The sequence below is a fragment of the Nicotiana tabacum genome, chromosome 9 (assembly GCF_000715075.1).
Source record: "Nicotiana tabacum cultivar K326 chromosome 9, ASM71507v2, whole genome shotgun sequence".
In the NCBI taxonomy this organism is placed as follows: Eukaryota; Viridiplantae; Streptophyta; class Magnoliopsida; order Solanales; family Solanaceae; genus Nicotiana; species Nicotiana tabacum.
The window spans coordinates 28550912-28565407 of record NC_134088.1 but is presented as its reverse complement, the minus strand read 5'-3'; the positions used below and the strand labels follow the sequence as shown (position 1 = coordinate 28565407).

At 37.4% G+C, this 14496-nt stretch overlaps 1 protein-coding gene across 2 annotated transcripts; it reads right to left on the bottom strand.

The window, feature by feature from the left end:
- Positions 1 to 348: 348 nt before the first annotated feature.
- Positions 349 to 13974, bottom strand: LOC107815605 (putative late blight resistance protein homolog R1A-3). 2 transcript variants are annotated; one of them, XM_016641211.2, is made up of 3 exons: positions 13413 to 13974; positions 758 to 3018; positions 349 to 681 (listed from the first exon to the last, which is right to left on the bottom strand). In XM_016641211.2, exons 1-2 carry the CDS (start codon positions 13845 to 13847, stop codon positions 793 to 795), a joined length of 2661 nt encoding a protein of 886 aa, XP_016496697.2. In that variant the 5' UTR covers positions 13848 to 13974; the 3' UTR covers positions 349 to 681; positions 758 to 792. The 2 variants fall into 2 exon arrangements, with proteins under 2 accessions (XP_016496697.2, XP_016496698.2); XM_016641212.2 differs by having other exon boundaries at positions 762 to 3018.
- Positions 13975 to 14496: the final 522 nt, after the last annotated feature.

Genomic DNA, 14496 nt, shown 5'->3' with positions numbered 1-14496 from the left:
AATTAAGTGACTGAGTGCGTTTTTGCGAGTGTTTTGAGTATTTTCACAAAACAAAACATAAATAGAATAAAATAAAAATTTGGAAATAGTATCTTCATGTTTTACTCTTTCTTTCTCTCTTTTTTTTTACTCCTTGCATGCTCACACTATTTCAAATCATACTTTTTAGTCAATTCCAAAATAAATGACACATTTCTAAATTTAAAAATAATTCAACTTAAAACTTTTCATTTTATGTTTAATGAGAATCTTTTATAACTACATTAATATCATGGTCCCACAAAGATTTTACCCCTTAAACTTTTAAAACAACAAATCTCAAAAGTCTTTTTTTTTTCTTAAACTCTGTGCCGAGTCAAACTATCTCATCTAAATTGAAATGGAGAGAGTAATTATTACAGAAACAGTGAAACACCACCACAATTTGGTAGGCAAATTAAATACCCCATGCTATGTCAAATTTTAGTACTAGTAGAGATTAAAATTACATTAATCAGATGGCAAAAGTAACCAACAAAGTTAAACTTTGTCCATTCTGAATTACATCCCATGCATAACGAAATCAAAGCGCACGACATAAAGGTCCGAAAAACAGGACAGCGGAAAGCAGATCAGACTACATAGCATACCATCAATGAAGCTGTATGAGACTCAAGGAGAATATAGTTCACTCATGAAAACCTGTACGAATAAGAATATAATGTTACGTACTCTATTACGTAAGTTGTAACAAATAATTAGAAGTTGATGGACTGACCTACACGTTATTAAGGAAGCTGTATGCAGTTGCAATCAGAGATCAGGAGGATATATAGATAGCTTGAATCCGCTGCTTTTAATACCATTACCTTCCAAATTAGCTTGCTTGAGTTTCTTGGTTTGGATATCACGTGCACATTTTGCTGCTAATATGGTGGTGACGTTCAGTTCCATCACTTGGAGGCTGCGTACATCCGCCAGGCCAAGGGGAATTTCGGTAAGCTTTTCACAAGATACAAGAACCAGACGCTTCAGTCTAGGAAAGTTATCAGCTGAAGCATGCCAAGCAGCTAAATCTGTTCTCTGAATCCACAGGACCTGGAGGGAACAAAAACCACCAACTTTTGGCTCCCAGTACTCTCCCTTAAATGCATTTTCTTTCAGTTTTAGAACTTCAAGGTACTGCAATTGTCCAAGTATAGACATATCATGATCCCAGTCCAACCATGTATCTATTAACGTAAGCTTCCGCAACTTCCTTGGAAATATGTATGCTGGAGGAAGGCTTAGTGGTGTCCGGCCTACTTGACCAACATCATTAATCAACTTTAAACTTTCAAGGCACTCTAGCTTCTTAACATTGTTGAATAGTGCAGACTCGTTTGACTCAAGAAGCATACCTATTTTGCCACGAATGCCCAACTTCTTCATATTTGGAGCCCTCACAAACACATCTTCCGTGCAACTTTCAGGTGCAATTGTCGAAAGTGTTTGTAAGGCTTGGTTTACCAGGGCAGCTTTACTACTTTTTGGGGCACGTAATATAGCAGAAGCATTAGTGTGAAGATGCCTCAGTCGTGGCATGTTCAATATGTCTGCTTCAATGTCAAGAGTGCTCTGTTGTGTGTCAACAATAAGAGTCTGCATGTTCCAAAAGCCTCCAATTTGTCTAGGAATGATCTTGAGGGAGTCGCTTGAGAATGCTATATATCTCAAATGATATAGCTGGAAAAACTCCTTGGTAAAGCGATTAAATGTGAGGGATTCTACATCCAACACCCTTAGTAGAGGAAAAGCTTTCGGGATATTTGGAATATCTCTAGCAGGCATCTCCAATTTTTTTGATGGAAAGCTCAAGAATGACCTTACATGTTCACCAAAAGGTTTCGTAGAGATGAATTTTAATACAGAGGAATGAACGCACAAGCGACGGTATGTTGCTAGTTCTTGTTGTCCAAGAGCAGACTGCCTAATATCAAGACTTACTTCTTGGAAAAGGTTTTCCTCCATTGTCGCCTCATGCCTGCAAAATTCGTGCAACATATCATGAATACGGCATGTTTTAATTTGGCCATCAGAAGTTCTCTGCATTACCATCACCAAGTTTCTGTTGACAAGATCATTCAAGTAATCCTCTGCCTTACATTCAAGAGTTAAGCGTCCATTGTACTGAATGAAACCTTCCGCGATCCATAAACGGATCAGCTTCCAAGCAGGGATCTCAAAACCTTTAGGAAATGCACCACAATACAAGAAGCACGCCTTCAAGTCATAAGGCAAGCGATCATAACTCATTTGCACCAGCTTTTTACAATTCTCTGGGTCTTTATTTATGAGGTGCTCGCCAACACTTTGATCTACTTGTTCCCATTCTCTTGTTGTCTTACCCTTACCGATTAACGCCCCTGCAATCACCACAATTGCAAGTGGTAATCCCTTACATTTTTTGGCTATACTTAGTCCGTGTTGTTCCAACTCAGAAGGGCATTTATCCTTGTGGAATACCTTCTTTTCCAGCAACTCCCAACCTTCACTATCAGTTAAAAATTTCAACTTATGAGGATCATCATTGTAATGCTTAGCTACTATGTTATCTCGAGTGGTCAACAACACTCTATTACACTTGTTGTTGTTGGGGAAAGCAATTTTGAGACGATCCCAAGCTTCTCCAGACCATACATCATCCAAAACAATTAGATATTTTCCCCCCCTTCCCAAATAATCGCGTATTACTTGAGCCAAATCATCCTCAGACATATGAGAATATTGTGTAGTATTTCGCCTGAATTTACTAATAATGTTGAGAAATAAGTCCCTTCTCTTGTATGACTGTGAAACATAAACCCAAATGCGAGTGAAGAACTCAAACTCAACTGTAGCATCCTTGAATATCTTATTTGCCAGTGTCGTCTTTCCAAGACCTGGCATACCAACGATTGGAACAACCTTTAAATTGTCTGATCCTTCAAGAAGACGATCAATTACCTTCTTGGCCTCCTCGTCAAAGCCAACAACGTCATCTTCCTCAACCACAGGAAGCTTTTAAGAGAACATTGAATGGTCAGAATATTAGATTTAAGAAGACAAATAACACTGACAACTAATAAAAGTTACTGTGCTTTATAACTAAGGAGGACATATGCTTCTGTCTTTAGAAACTTCAAAAATAAATGTGTAACAGTAATGGATTCTTAATTGAGATCGAACAGTCTGACAATTGTGACATTTCTAAATGCATAGTTAAGTCAGACAATGTTTATGTAACTAGCTTCAAAGAATTGGTTAAAGTCATGTGATTGACACGTTGTTTAAAAGATTGCCAATATGCAGGTTTTATAGGTCCTCTTCCTATATTATCGATCGAGTTCGTACCCGCTAGCTTTTTCGCTCTCCTATGCGAATTACTTTTTCGAAATATTATGAATTTAAAAGTTTCACTAATTATTTCTTTTCATTGTGTACTTCCATTTACTTTTCCTCTGTGCATGCATTATTGGTTTCAAAGAGCATGAAATATGTTTCTTAGGAGCGCGAGTTATAGTTTTTACAGCATGAATTAATTGACAAGAGCCCAAAATGTTCAATGAACTTCATAGTTGGACTTAAAATTTGTTTCTATAATAAAATTATCTTGTTTCTAAATAATAGTTAATTGGATGATCTTTATTGGAATAACTTCTATAGCTAAGGGGGAAAGTGCAAGTGTACTTCTACTCTTTTTTTCTTTTTTTTTTTTGTTCTTTTTTTCTGTCATGCTACTAAATAAAAATCGACAGACCAACATATTTTCACCTCTCGTTCTTAACTAGAAAGATTCATGTAATAGCATGTAATACACCCCTATCCCGAGTATGCTTCAACTATCATTGAAGTAATGCGTTAAAAACCGCAATGAAAATTGAGTAATCTGGGAACGACATCTTTTCATTTTAGTTTTTTCACAAGAAAAAAACATACTATTTCCTAGAATTATAACGGCACAATAATCGTTAGTTTTGAGATTGGAAACGTTAATCATATGAATTTGCATCAAATCTTTATGCTCGGACTTGAGACAAGTGGAGATCTAACTCTAATTGTATTTTCTCAAAATCTCACGCCTTCTATGTGTTCTACTTCTAAAATGCATGAAAGGCATTTAAAGTGTTTTGTAGCCTTGTGCATGCAGGTTTGAGCATGTGATTCCGTCGCTAAGTTATGAAAATTGTCAACTGTTATGTTAACGTTTGATGGAACTTTATGTTTTATGACGTTACTTGGACTTCAAAAGTGATCTTCTATATTTTGTAATTATGATTATTTTTAAATTTTAAAATATTTATATTTAAATGAAAAGGTTTATATTATGATGACTCGAGGTTGTATGATTATGTGAAGTTATGTTTTCGGAAGCTTTCTATAGGCGTTTGAGCTGGGGGTTCACCTTTGTTGGCTTGAGTAAGTTTTGCTTTGACGATTTACAAAGAACACTTGCATCAATTAGGTTCATACACAGTGTACACAGGGCACGGACAGACACATGAAGGAGATACGCACAAGTGGTTATATATATGATATCTCCTGAACGAAAAGATTACATAATCGATAAGGAGCAGGACTCCCTACTTGAAGAGAACTCTATCCTAGATAAGGGAGGAGTTAGAAGTTAAAGATAACTAAAACTCTTCCACCAAGGAAGAGTAAAGCATTAGAACTCTAGTTATTTCTTATTCTACTAACTCTATAAATATCAGTGGTGTTCACTTCTACAGGTGACACGCATACGTTGAAGTTAAGCAAGAATTGAGAGCTAAATAGCAAGGCAAAATGCAAGTAATTTTTGTATGTTTTAAGTGTGCGAACCTGAAGCTACATAAACCACATAGAAGAACTAGTTCCAAGTGTCTGTCTTTTATTCTAGTTCAATTGTAGTACGGCTTTTGAGTTGTACCTTTCAGTTTTCTCTAGAATAATTTGTACTAGGTACTTTGAGTTACGTTATTCAAGTTAGAATTAACTTGAAGTTCTCGCAACAGCCTGAGGCTGGTTGCCGCAAAGGGTTAGAGGTAATACTTAGGTTTACAAGAGTTTTGTAAATGATGTTTTTGGCTCAGTGATTTAGTGGAGTGTTGGAAACATCCTACTGAAAAGTAGGTCGTAATTTTTTTACCTTTTTCACCGGGTATTTTACACGTAAAAATACTTGTGTTTTTATTTTCTGCGTTTATTATTTCGCAATTATAGTGTAAGGAACACGTAGAAGAATCAGGTCTTTCTACAATCTGTTCACGCGAAAAATTGGACACCGCACAAATAACCTCTTCTTCCTCTTGTATGGCATTGAAGCATAAAACATGAACTTTTCTTTGAAAGAGGGCCTTTATCCTGGAACTACACATGTAGATGTGATTGGTACCGGTACGGCCTTGTTAGTTGGATACCCACGTGGTGGATACCCATGCAGTTTATTTGATGCCATGAAATTGGCTTTGACGTATGCTTATGTTACTACTATGGGCGCATTCCCCTTACAGCTATACTATAGTAGGTCAGTCTCACAGACGTCATTTATTGTTACATAGTTATGTAAGTACGCTCCCAACCCACGTAATCTCGAACCACCCAATGGGAGATCTACATCTAATACTAACATGAAAGCTGTTGTTATAAGCAAATTCTATGAGTGGCAAATGTTCATCCCAGCTACTCTTGAAATCAAGAACACAAGCACGCAACATGTTCTCAAGTGTCTAAATAGTCCGCTCTTCCTGCCCGTCGTTATGTGGATGGAAGGTTGTACTAAGATTCACCGGAGTACCCGAACCTTGCTGAAATTTCTTCCAAAAATTTATCGTGAACTGAGCTCCTCGATCAGAGATGATAGAAACTGTAGTGCCATGCAGCCTGACTATTTCCTTGATATAAAACTGAGCATATTGTTCCGCTGTGTCGGTAGATTTAACTGGCAAGAAGTGCGCTGATTTCGTGAGTCGATCCACAATCACCCAAATTGAGTCAAATTTGCGCGGAGTATGCGGTAGTCCTACCATAAAATCCATATTAATCATTTTCCATTTCCACATTGAAATTTTTATGTTCTGTGCCAACCCACCAGGGCGTTGGTGTTCGGCCTTTACAGGGCTAGTGCGTAGGGTTCAGGAGTACCCAGCCGTTTCTATGCTACGAGTGGTCGCCAGAGTGCAGAGGCTTCTCCAGAAGTTGTCACAGGTATATTGACTGTTCAATCTCATGATATATATGCTCTTACTGATCCCGGTTCCACCTTGTCCTATGTTACCCCTATGTTGCTATGGAATTTGGGATAGAACTGGAACAGCTTCTTGAGCCGTTCTCTGTATCTACTCTGGTTGGCGAGTCTATTGTAGCCGCACGGGTTTATAGGGGTTGTGTTGTCATGGTCGGGACACTGTGGCCGATCTCATTAAATTGGGGATGGTCGATTTTGATGCAATTATGGGAATGGATTGGCTTTACTCATGCTTTTCCAAACTCGATTGCCGAACTAGAACTGTGAGGTTTGAATTTCCAAATGAGCCAGTTGCTGAATGGAAGAGGGATAATGCGATGCCTAGGTTTATTTCATACCTTAAGGCCACGAAGATGATTAATAAAGGGTGTATCTATCATTTGGTCCGGGTTATGAATACCGATGCTGAGGCACCTACACTCGAGTTTGTACCAGTGGTGAATGAATTTCCGGAGATCTTTCCTGATGAGCTCCTGTAGATTGATTTTGGGATTGATGTGATACTAGGCACGCAGCCTATATCTATTCTGCCCTACAGGATGGCACCAACAGAATTGAAGGACCTAAAGGAACAATTGAAGGATTTGTTAGAGAAGAGTTTCATCCGACCGAATGTGTCACCCTGGGGCGCACCGATTCTCTTTGTGAGGAAGAAAGATGGATCACTGAGGATGTGTATTGACTACCGGCATCTCAACAAAGTCACAATCAAAAACAAGTACCCATTACCAAGAATAAATGATTTGTTTGATTAGTTACATGGTACTAGGTACTTATCCAAAATTGATTTACGGTCCGGGTACCACCAATTGAAGATCAGGGAGCGGGATATTCCGAAAATAACTTTCAGGACCCGGTATGGGCACTTTGAATTTCTGGTAATGTCTTTTGGGCTAACAAATGCCCTTGCAGCTTTCATGGATCTTATGAATCGGGTTTTCAACACTTTTCTTTATTCTTTTGTGATGGTATTCATTGACGATATTCTTGTGTATTCACGAGGTCGAGAGGATCATGTCGATCATCTCAGGGCAGTTTTGCAGACTCTTCATCAGCACCAATTATACGCGAAATTTTCAAAATGTGAATTTTGGCTCGAATCTGTCACATCCTTGGGTTATGTTGTCTCTAGAAAAGGAATTAAGGTTGATCCTCAAAAGATTGCAGCGGTGAAAAATTGGCCTAGACCTACAACATCAATCGAGATTCGCAGTTTCTTGGGCTTAGCAGGGTAGTACAGGAAGTTTGTGGTGGGGTTCTCTACTCTTGCCTCTCCGTTGACTAATTGACTCAGAAAGCGGTTAAGTTCCAATGGTCCAATAATCATAAGTTGGCTCTTGATTTTAACCAATAATCATAAGTTGGTTGTTCTAGTTCCCACATTGCCGGAGTGGAGATATGGTTTTGTGTTGGGTATTTTCCTATTAGATATTAGGGACTACCACTGTCTCAAAAGAAGTGGAAAAAAATAGATTGCCATCAGCTTATAATGAAGAAAACATCAAAAATCAGATCGGTATCTACTAGGTATTTGTCCTATGCTGGCAGACTACTGATAATAAATTTTGAATAGTTCTGTTTGCATAACTTTTGGGGTTCAATTTGTATACTACCGTAGAGTGTACTAGCAGTAGTTGATAAACATTGGAAGAATTTATTCTAGGGATGCTCTGATGAAAAGGGGAAGGAAGCATTGATAGATAGGAGAAGCTGTCAATATTAGGAATTGTAGAATGTGAAACTTTGCTCTTGTTGGGAAACTAATTTGGCTGCTAGCAGGAAAAAAAAAAGGATGTAATGTGGGTGAAATGGTTTCATGGAATATACATGAAGAATAATGAGCATATATATGATAGTAGCAAACCTGTTGTTATATGTGAAAGAAAGAAAAGTGGACAAAACAAAAGAAAGAAAAATCAAAAAGAGATGAACTTATGATGTAAGCGCTTACATCGTCATTCTTATGATGTTTGCGTTTACATCGGCATTCGTATGATGTATGCGCTTACATCGGCATTCGTATGATGTAAGCGCTTACATCTGCATTCCTATGATGTAAGCGCTTACCTTGGCAGGGCATTCAAATGCCTATAAAAGGGGTATGCATTTTCATTTGCAAATCATCCCTCAACTTCTTCTTTCTCTTTTCAATTAATAAAGAGCTATTTTTTGTGTGGCCGTGGAGTAGGAAAAATTGTTGAACAACGTAAATCTTGTCTTGTCTTGTTCAATTTATTGCTTCTCTCTTTCAAATGTTTTTCCTTCTATTAGCCTGGCACGTTTCCCAACAACTGGTATCAAAGCAGAGACAGTATAATTCTGGTAGAAAAGTACAATACTGGTGCAGGTACTATTCACAAGAATAGTGTGACACTATTGATCATTGTTACTATTCACAGGCACTATTCACATAATTATTTTTTGTGAAAAATGACATCGGAAGAAGGGAAGGTTAAGATTGACAAGTTCAATGGCAAAGATTTTGGATTCTGGAAAATGCAAATAGAGGATTATTTGTACCAGAAAAAATTACACTTACCTCTGACCGAGGTAAAATCAGAGACTATGGCCAAAGCGGATTGGGATCTATTAGATCGCCAAGCTCTTGGTGTGATTCGTTTGACGCTAACACGAAATGTAGCGATTAACATCATTAACGAGAAGACCACTGCAAGCCTGATGAAGGCGTTATTAAATATGTACGAGAAGCCATCTGCTCAAATAAAGTCTATTTGGTGCGTCCATTGTTCAACTTAAAGATGATAGAAGGTGGATCTGTTACGGAACATATCAATGAGTTTAATGTAATATTAACTCAGTTGAGTTCTGTTATCATAACATTCGATGACGAACTCAGGGCATTAATTCTACTATCATCTCTACCGGAGAGTTGGTCTGCAATAGTAACTGCAATTAGCAGTTTATTAGAAAGTACCAAACTCAAATTGGATGATATTAGAGACTTGGTTCTAAGCGAAGATATTCGTCGAAGAGAATCAAGTGATTCCCCAGGATCTGCTTTTAATATCGAAAGCAGGGGGAGAAGCAGCCAAAAAGGACAAAGTCATGGTTTTGGCAGATCAAAGTCAAGGAGAAGAGGGCAATCCAAAAATCGCAAAGATATTACGTGTTGGAATTGCGATAAAAAGGGTCACTACAGTAGTGAGTGTAGAGAGCCAAAGAAGAAGAAGAATGATCAATACAAGGATGATAATTCAGCAAATGCAATTACTGAACAATTGGGTGATGCACTAATTTGTTGTGCAGACAGTCCAGTCGAATCTTGGATTCTGGATTTAGGTGCATCCTTTCACTCTACATCATGCAAAGAATTATTTCATAATTATATTGCTGGAAAATTCGGGAAGGTTTATCTAGCATACGACGAACCTTTGGACATTGTTGGGAAAGGTGAAGTTCATATAAAGACTTCACAAGGCACGCTGTGAAAATTGCAAAATATCCGACATGTTCCTGGCCTCAAGAAAAATCTGATATCTATGGGTCAGATTGACAGTGAAGGATATACAACAATATTCGGTAACGGATCGTGGAAGATAACCAAAGGAAATCTGGTTGTGGCACGAGGCTTCAAGAAGAGAACACCGTATGCAATTGCAATACAGAGAGATATTATAGCAACAGTTGATCACGGTCGTGATACAACATTGTTGCACTGGAGGCTCGGGCAAATGAGTGAGAAGGGAATGAAGTTGTTGGCATCCAAAGAAATGTTGCCAAACCTAAAGCATGTTGAATTAGGTTTGTGCGAAGATTGCATTTACGGGAAACAAAAGAGAGTTAGTTTCTCAAAGGTGAGAAGGACTCCAAAGAAAGAGAAGCTGGAACTAGTGCATATATATGTATGGGGACCAGCTCCTGTAACTTCTCTGGGAGGCTCACTCTATTATGTCACCTTCATTGATGATTCCACAAGAAAGATATGGGTTTATTTTATGAAAAATAAATCTGATGTGTTTGTTACCTTTAAAAGATGAAAAGCTGAAGTTGAAAATAAGACAAGTCTAAAGTTAAAATGTCTGAAGTCTGACAATGGAGGAGAGTATGATAGTCAAGAGTATAAAGCATTCTGCTCTGAGAAAGGGATCAGAATGATCAAGACAATTCCTGGAACACCGGAACAAAATGGCGTTGCTGAGAGGATGAACAGAACCCTGAATGAACGAGCCAGAAGTATGAGAATACATTCTGGATTGCCGAAGTATTTTTGGGCTGAGGCTGTTAACACGACAACTTACCTCATAAACAGGGGACCCTCTAAACCGCTAGATTTTGAAATTCCTGAGGAGGTATAGACAGGAAAGGAGGTAACTCTCCCACATCTGAAAATTTTTGGTTGTGTTGTTTATGTGAATGTAAACTCAAATGATAGAGATAAGCTTGAGCCTAAAGCCAAGAAATGATTCTTTATTGGCTATAGTGATGATAATTTTGGTTATCGATTTTGGGATGATCAGAATAGAAAGATCCTAAGACACACGAATGTCACATTCAATGAAAATATGATGTACAAAGATAAGCTTGAATAAAACCAACCAGAACCAGCAGACAGACATCTGAAACAGTTGAGTTAGAAGAAATCTCAGAAAATGAAGTGGCTAGAGAGCCTACAACTGGATCTGAAATTGAAGATGCCGAACCAGAAGCCGAATATGGATCAGAATCAGAACCAGAACCAGAGATAGAATCAGATGGAGAACCAGATCTGAAGTCGGGACTTGAATCAAATTCGGGATCAGTTAATCTTGAACCTACATTAAGGAGATCTAAAAGAGTCACGAATGCTCCAGATAGGTTAACTCTCTCTCTCCACTATTTACTTCTGACTGATATTGGAGAACCAGAGCATTTTATTGAAGCAATGCAGGTGATAAGCTCTGATAAGTGGAAGCTAGCCATGAAAAAAGAGATGAATTCTCTTCAAAAGAATAAAACATGGATACTTACAAAGTCGCCAAAAGGAAAGAAGGCATTGCAAAACAAGTGGGTGTACAGGGTCAAGGAATAGCATGATGGTAAGAAGAGATACAAAGCATGATTAGTAGTAAAAGGCTTTCAGCAGAAGAAAAGGATTGACTACACCGATATCTTCTCTCCTGTAGTCAAATTAACTACTAACAGGTTGGTGCTAAGTATCGTAGCTGCAGAAAATTTGTATTTGGAGCAGCTAGATGTTAAAACTGCTTTCTTGCATGGTGACCTTGAAGAAGACATCTACATGAAGCAACCTGAAGGTTTTCAAGTTTCTGGTAAAGAAAACCTTGTGTGTAAGTTGCAGAAGAGTTTGTATGGTTTGAAACAAGCACCCCGACAATGGTACAAGAAATTTGATGGATTCATGCATAATAATGGTTTCATACGATGTGAGATGGACCATTGTTGTTATATCAAAAATCTTGATAAATCCTATATCATTTTACTGTTGTACGTTGATGATATGCTAATTGCAGAATCTAGCATAAATGAGATCAACAGGGTTAAGCAGCAACTGGCGGAGGAGTTTGAAATGAAAGATTTAGGATCAGCTAAGCAAATGCTTGGGATGAGGATTAGCAGAAACAGGTCTGAAAGAACCTTAAAATTGTCTCAAGAAAAGTACATACAGAAAGTACTAAGCAGGTTCAGTCTTCATGATGCAAAGACCAGAAGCACTCCACTCGGAAGCCATCTTAATCTGTCGAAGGACCAATCACCTAAGACAGATGAAGAAAGGAAGTACATGTCCAAAGTTCCATATGCTTCAGCAGTAGGAAGTTTGATGTATGATATGGTTTGCACTAGACCTGACATAGCCCATGCAGTTGGAGTTGTCAGTAGATACATGTCAAATCCAGGAAAGGAGCATTGGGAAGGTGTAAAATGGATATTGCGATATCTCAAAGGCACCTCAGGTATGACACTTTATTTTAAAAGAAGCAATATTATCTTATAAGGTTTTGCTGATACAAATTTAGGCACCGATCTGGATAGTAGAAAAAGTACCACAGGCTATGTGTTCACCGTGGGTGGTACTGTAGTTAGCTAGATGTCTAGACTTCAGAAAAGTGTTGCTTTATCTACCACTGAAGCAGAGTACATGGCAATCTTAGAAGCTGGAAAAGAGATGATTTGGCTCAAGAATTTTCTTAAAGAGCTAGGTAAAGAGCACGATAATTGTGAGCTTTTCAGGATAACCAGAGTGCAATTCATCTTGCCAAGAATCCAGTGTTCCTGCAAGATCGAAGCATATCCAGTTGAGGTATCATTATATCCGAGAGTTGATAAGTAAAGAAACTTTTTCCCTGCAGAAGATACCAGGTTCAAAGAATCCGTCAGACATGTTGACCAAAATTGTCGGTGTTGATAAACTGAGGCTATGCACTGCCTCAGTTAGCCTTCAAGACTGATAGGGTGAAGGCGCCACCAGAGAATAGCAAATATTTATTTTAATTTCTTTCTTGATGTAACATAGGTTTGAGGGGGAGATTGATAGTAGAAAACATGTTGTTGTATGTGAAAGAAAGAAAAGTGGTCAAAACAAAAGAAAGAAAAATCAAAAAGAGATGAACTTATGATGTAAGCGCTTATATTGGCATTCTTATGATGTATGCGCCTATATTAGCATTCGTATGATGTAAGCGCTTACCTCAGCAAGACATTCAAATGCCTATAAAAGGGGTATGTATTTTCATTTGCAAATCATCCTTTAACTTTTTCTTTCCCTCTTCAATTAATAAAGAGTTATTCTTTGTGTGGCCGTGAAGTAGGCAAAATTACCGAACCACATAAATCTTGTCTTGTCTTGTGCAATTTATTATTTTTCTCTTTTAAATATTTTTCCTTCTATTAGCCCAACACGTTTCCTAACAATATAGTGTCACACAATACCAACTGATTTTAGTTGGTAATTCAGAAGATCGAGCTGACTATTAGAAGATGGTATGTTATAAATATATTCTCTAACAACCAATGGGTTGTTATTGCCATGGGTGAAAGACCACGGATTTCAAAAATGTTTTACGCAGATGTACACAAATGTTACAGCATCATATATTTAATTCAAAAGTCTCCCTTTATTTTTTAAATTCCGTTGCATAAATTAAAACATAGAGTGTATGGTATTAAATTAAACAAAAATAATAATAAGAAGAAGAATATGAGATTGAAATGAATAACTTATACATACCTTTCTCTCTTCCCCAACTCCGGGGGCTGGATCTTCATCTTGAAGAGCCTGAAGACCATAACTATTATTCCGCCTGATTTCTTTCACCGTTTCCCTGATACCTCTGATCTCTTCTGCTGCATCCTGGACTCTTTTATAATGAACCAAGTCCATATATCTTGCTATTCCTTTGTCCTTGTGAAGCTTTTCTGCAATCACAAATTTATCAATGGCATCTTCAGCTATGTTCACTACCTTTCTTATACGCTTCACCAATCCTCTCAGAACTTCATTCTCGGTTCTGCGCTTTGCAGCTTGTGTCAAGAAAGCATTAAAGTCACTCAGATCTTGAAGTAAATTCTCAGCCTCGCCTTTTACTCCAAGAATAAGTTCTGCATTGTCTCGCAACAACTGCATCAAGTTCTCCAATAGGAAATTCACAGCTACATCTGCCATGCTCTTTTTTGGCAGGTCGAATTAAAGCAGAGAAAATATTGTAATTTGAAGGCAGATTATGTTCACCTTTAGCTGAGAGATGTAATCGACGATTTTAAAAGCAGAGCAAAAGGTATAGGCAATAAAGGTGGCTATTATATATTGTTGACAACAAGTGAACTTCGATCCGTGTTTTTGTTTAGCTTTATTTTTAAATACTGTACTACTAAGTATATTTTTTAATACTATCATTTTAATTAGTTTGTCATATAAACTAATGACTTGATGAGTACCGTACAGTCAAAACAGGGCTTTAACTTCTATATCTTTAATCTTTAAGATTTTAGTATTGAACACATAATATTTTTAAAGTTATTAGTTCATATTTATTATTTATAATAGTTTTAGTGAATTTTACCACATAAAATTGCATTGAAAGTACTAGATTCAGATAAACTACGTATTTTGAAGCTACATCTATTCGTGGTATCGTCGAGTTCATCTGAATCTATATCTTCTATGTGAAACATAAATTTATGTGTAAGGTTATATATTTAAAAAATATAGTAAATAGTAGACATAAACCCATAATTTTAAAAGTGCAATAGATTCATTGTAAAAAATTTAAAAGTTTAATTCATAGAACTTAAATCATGAATCAACCACTACA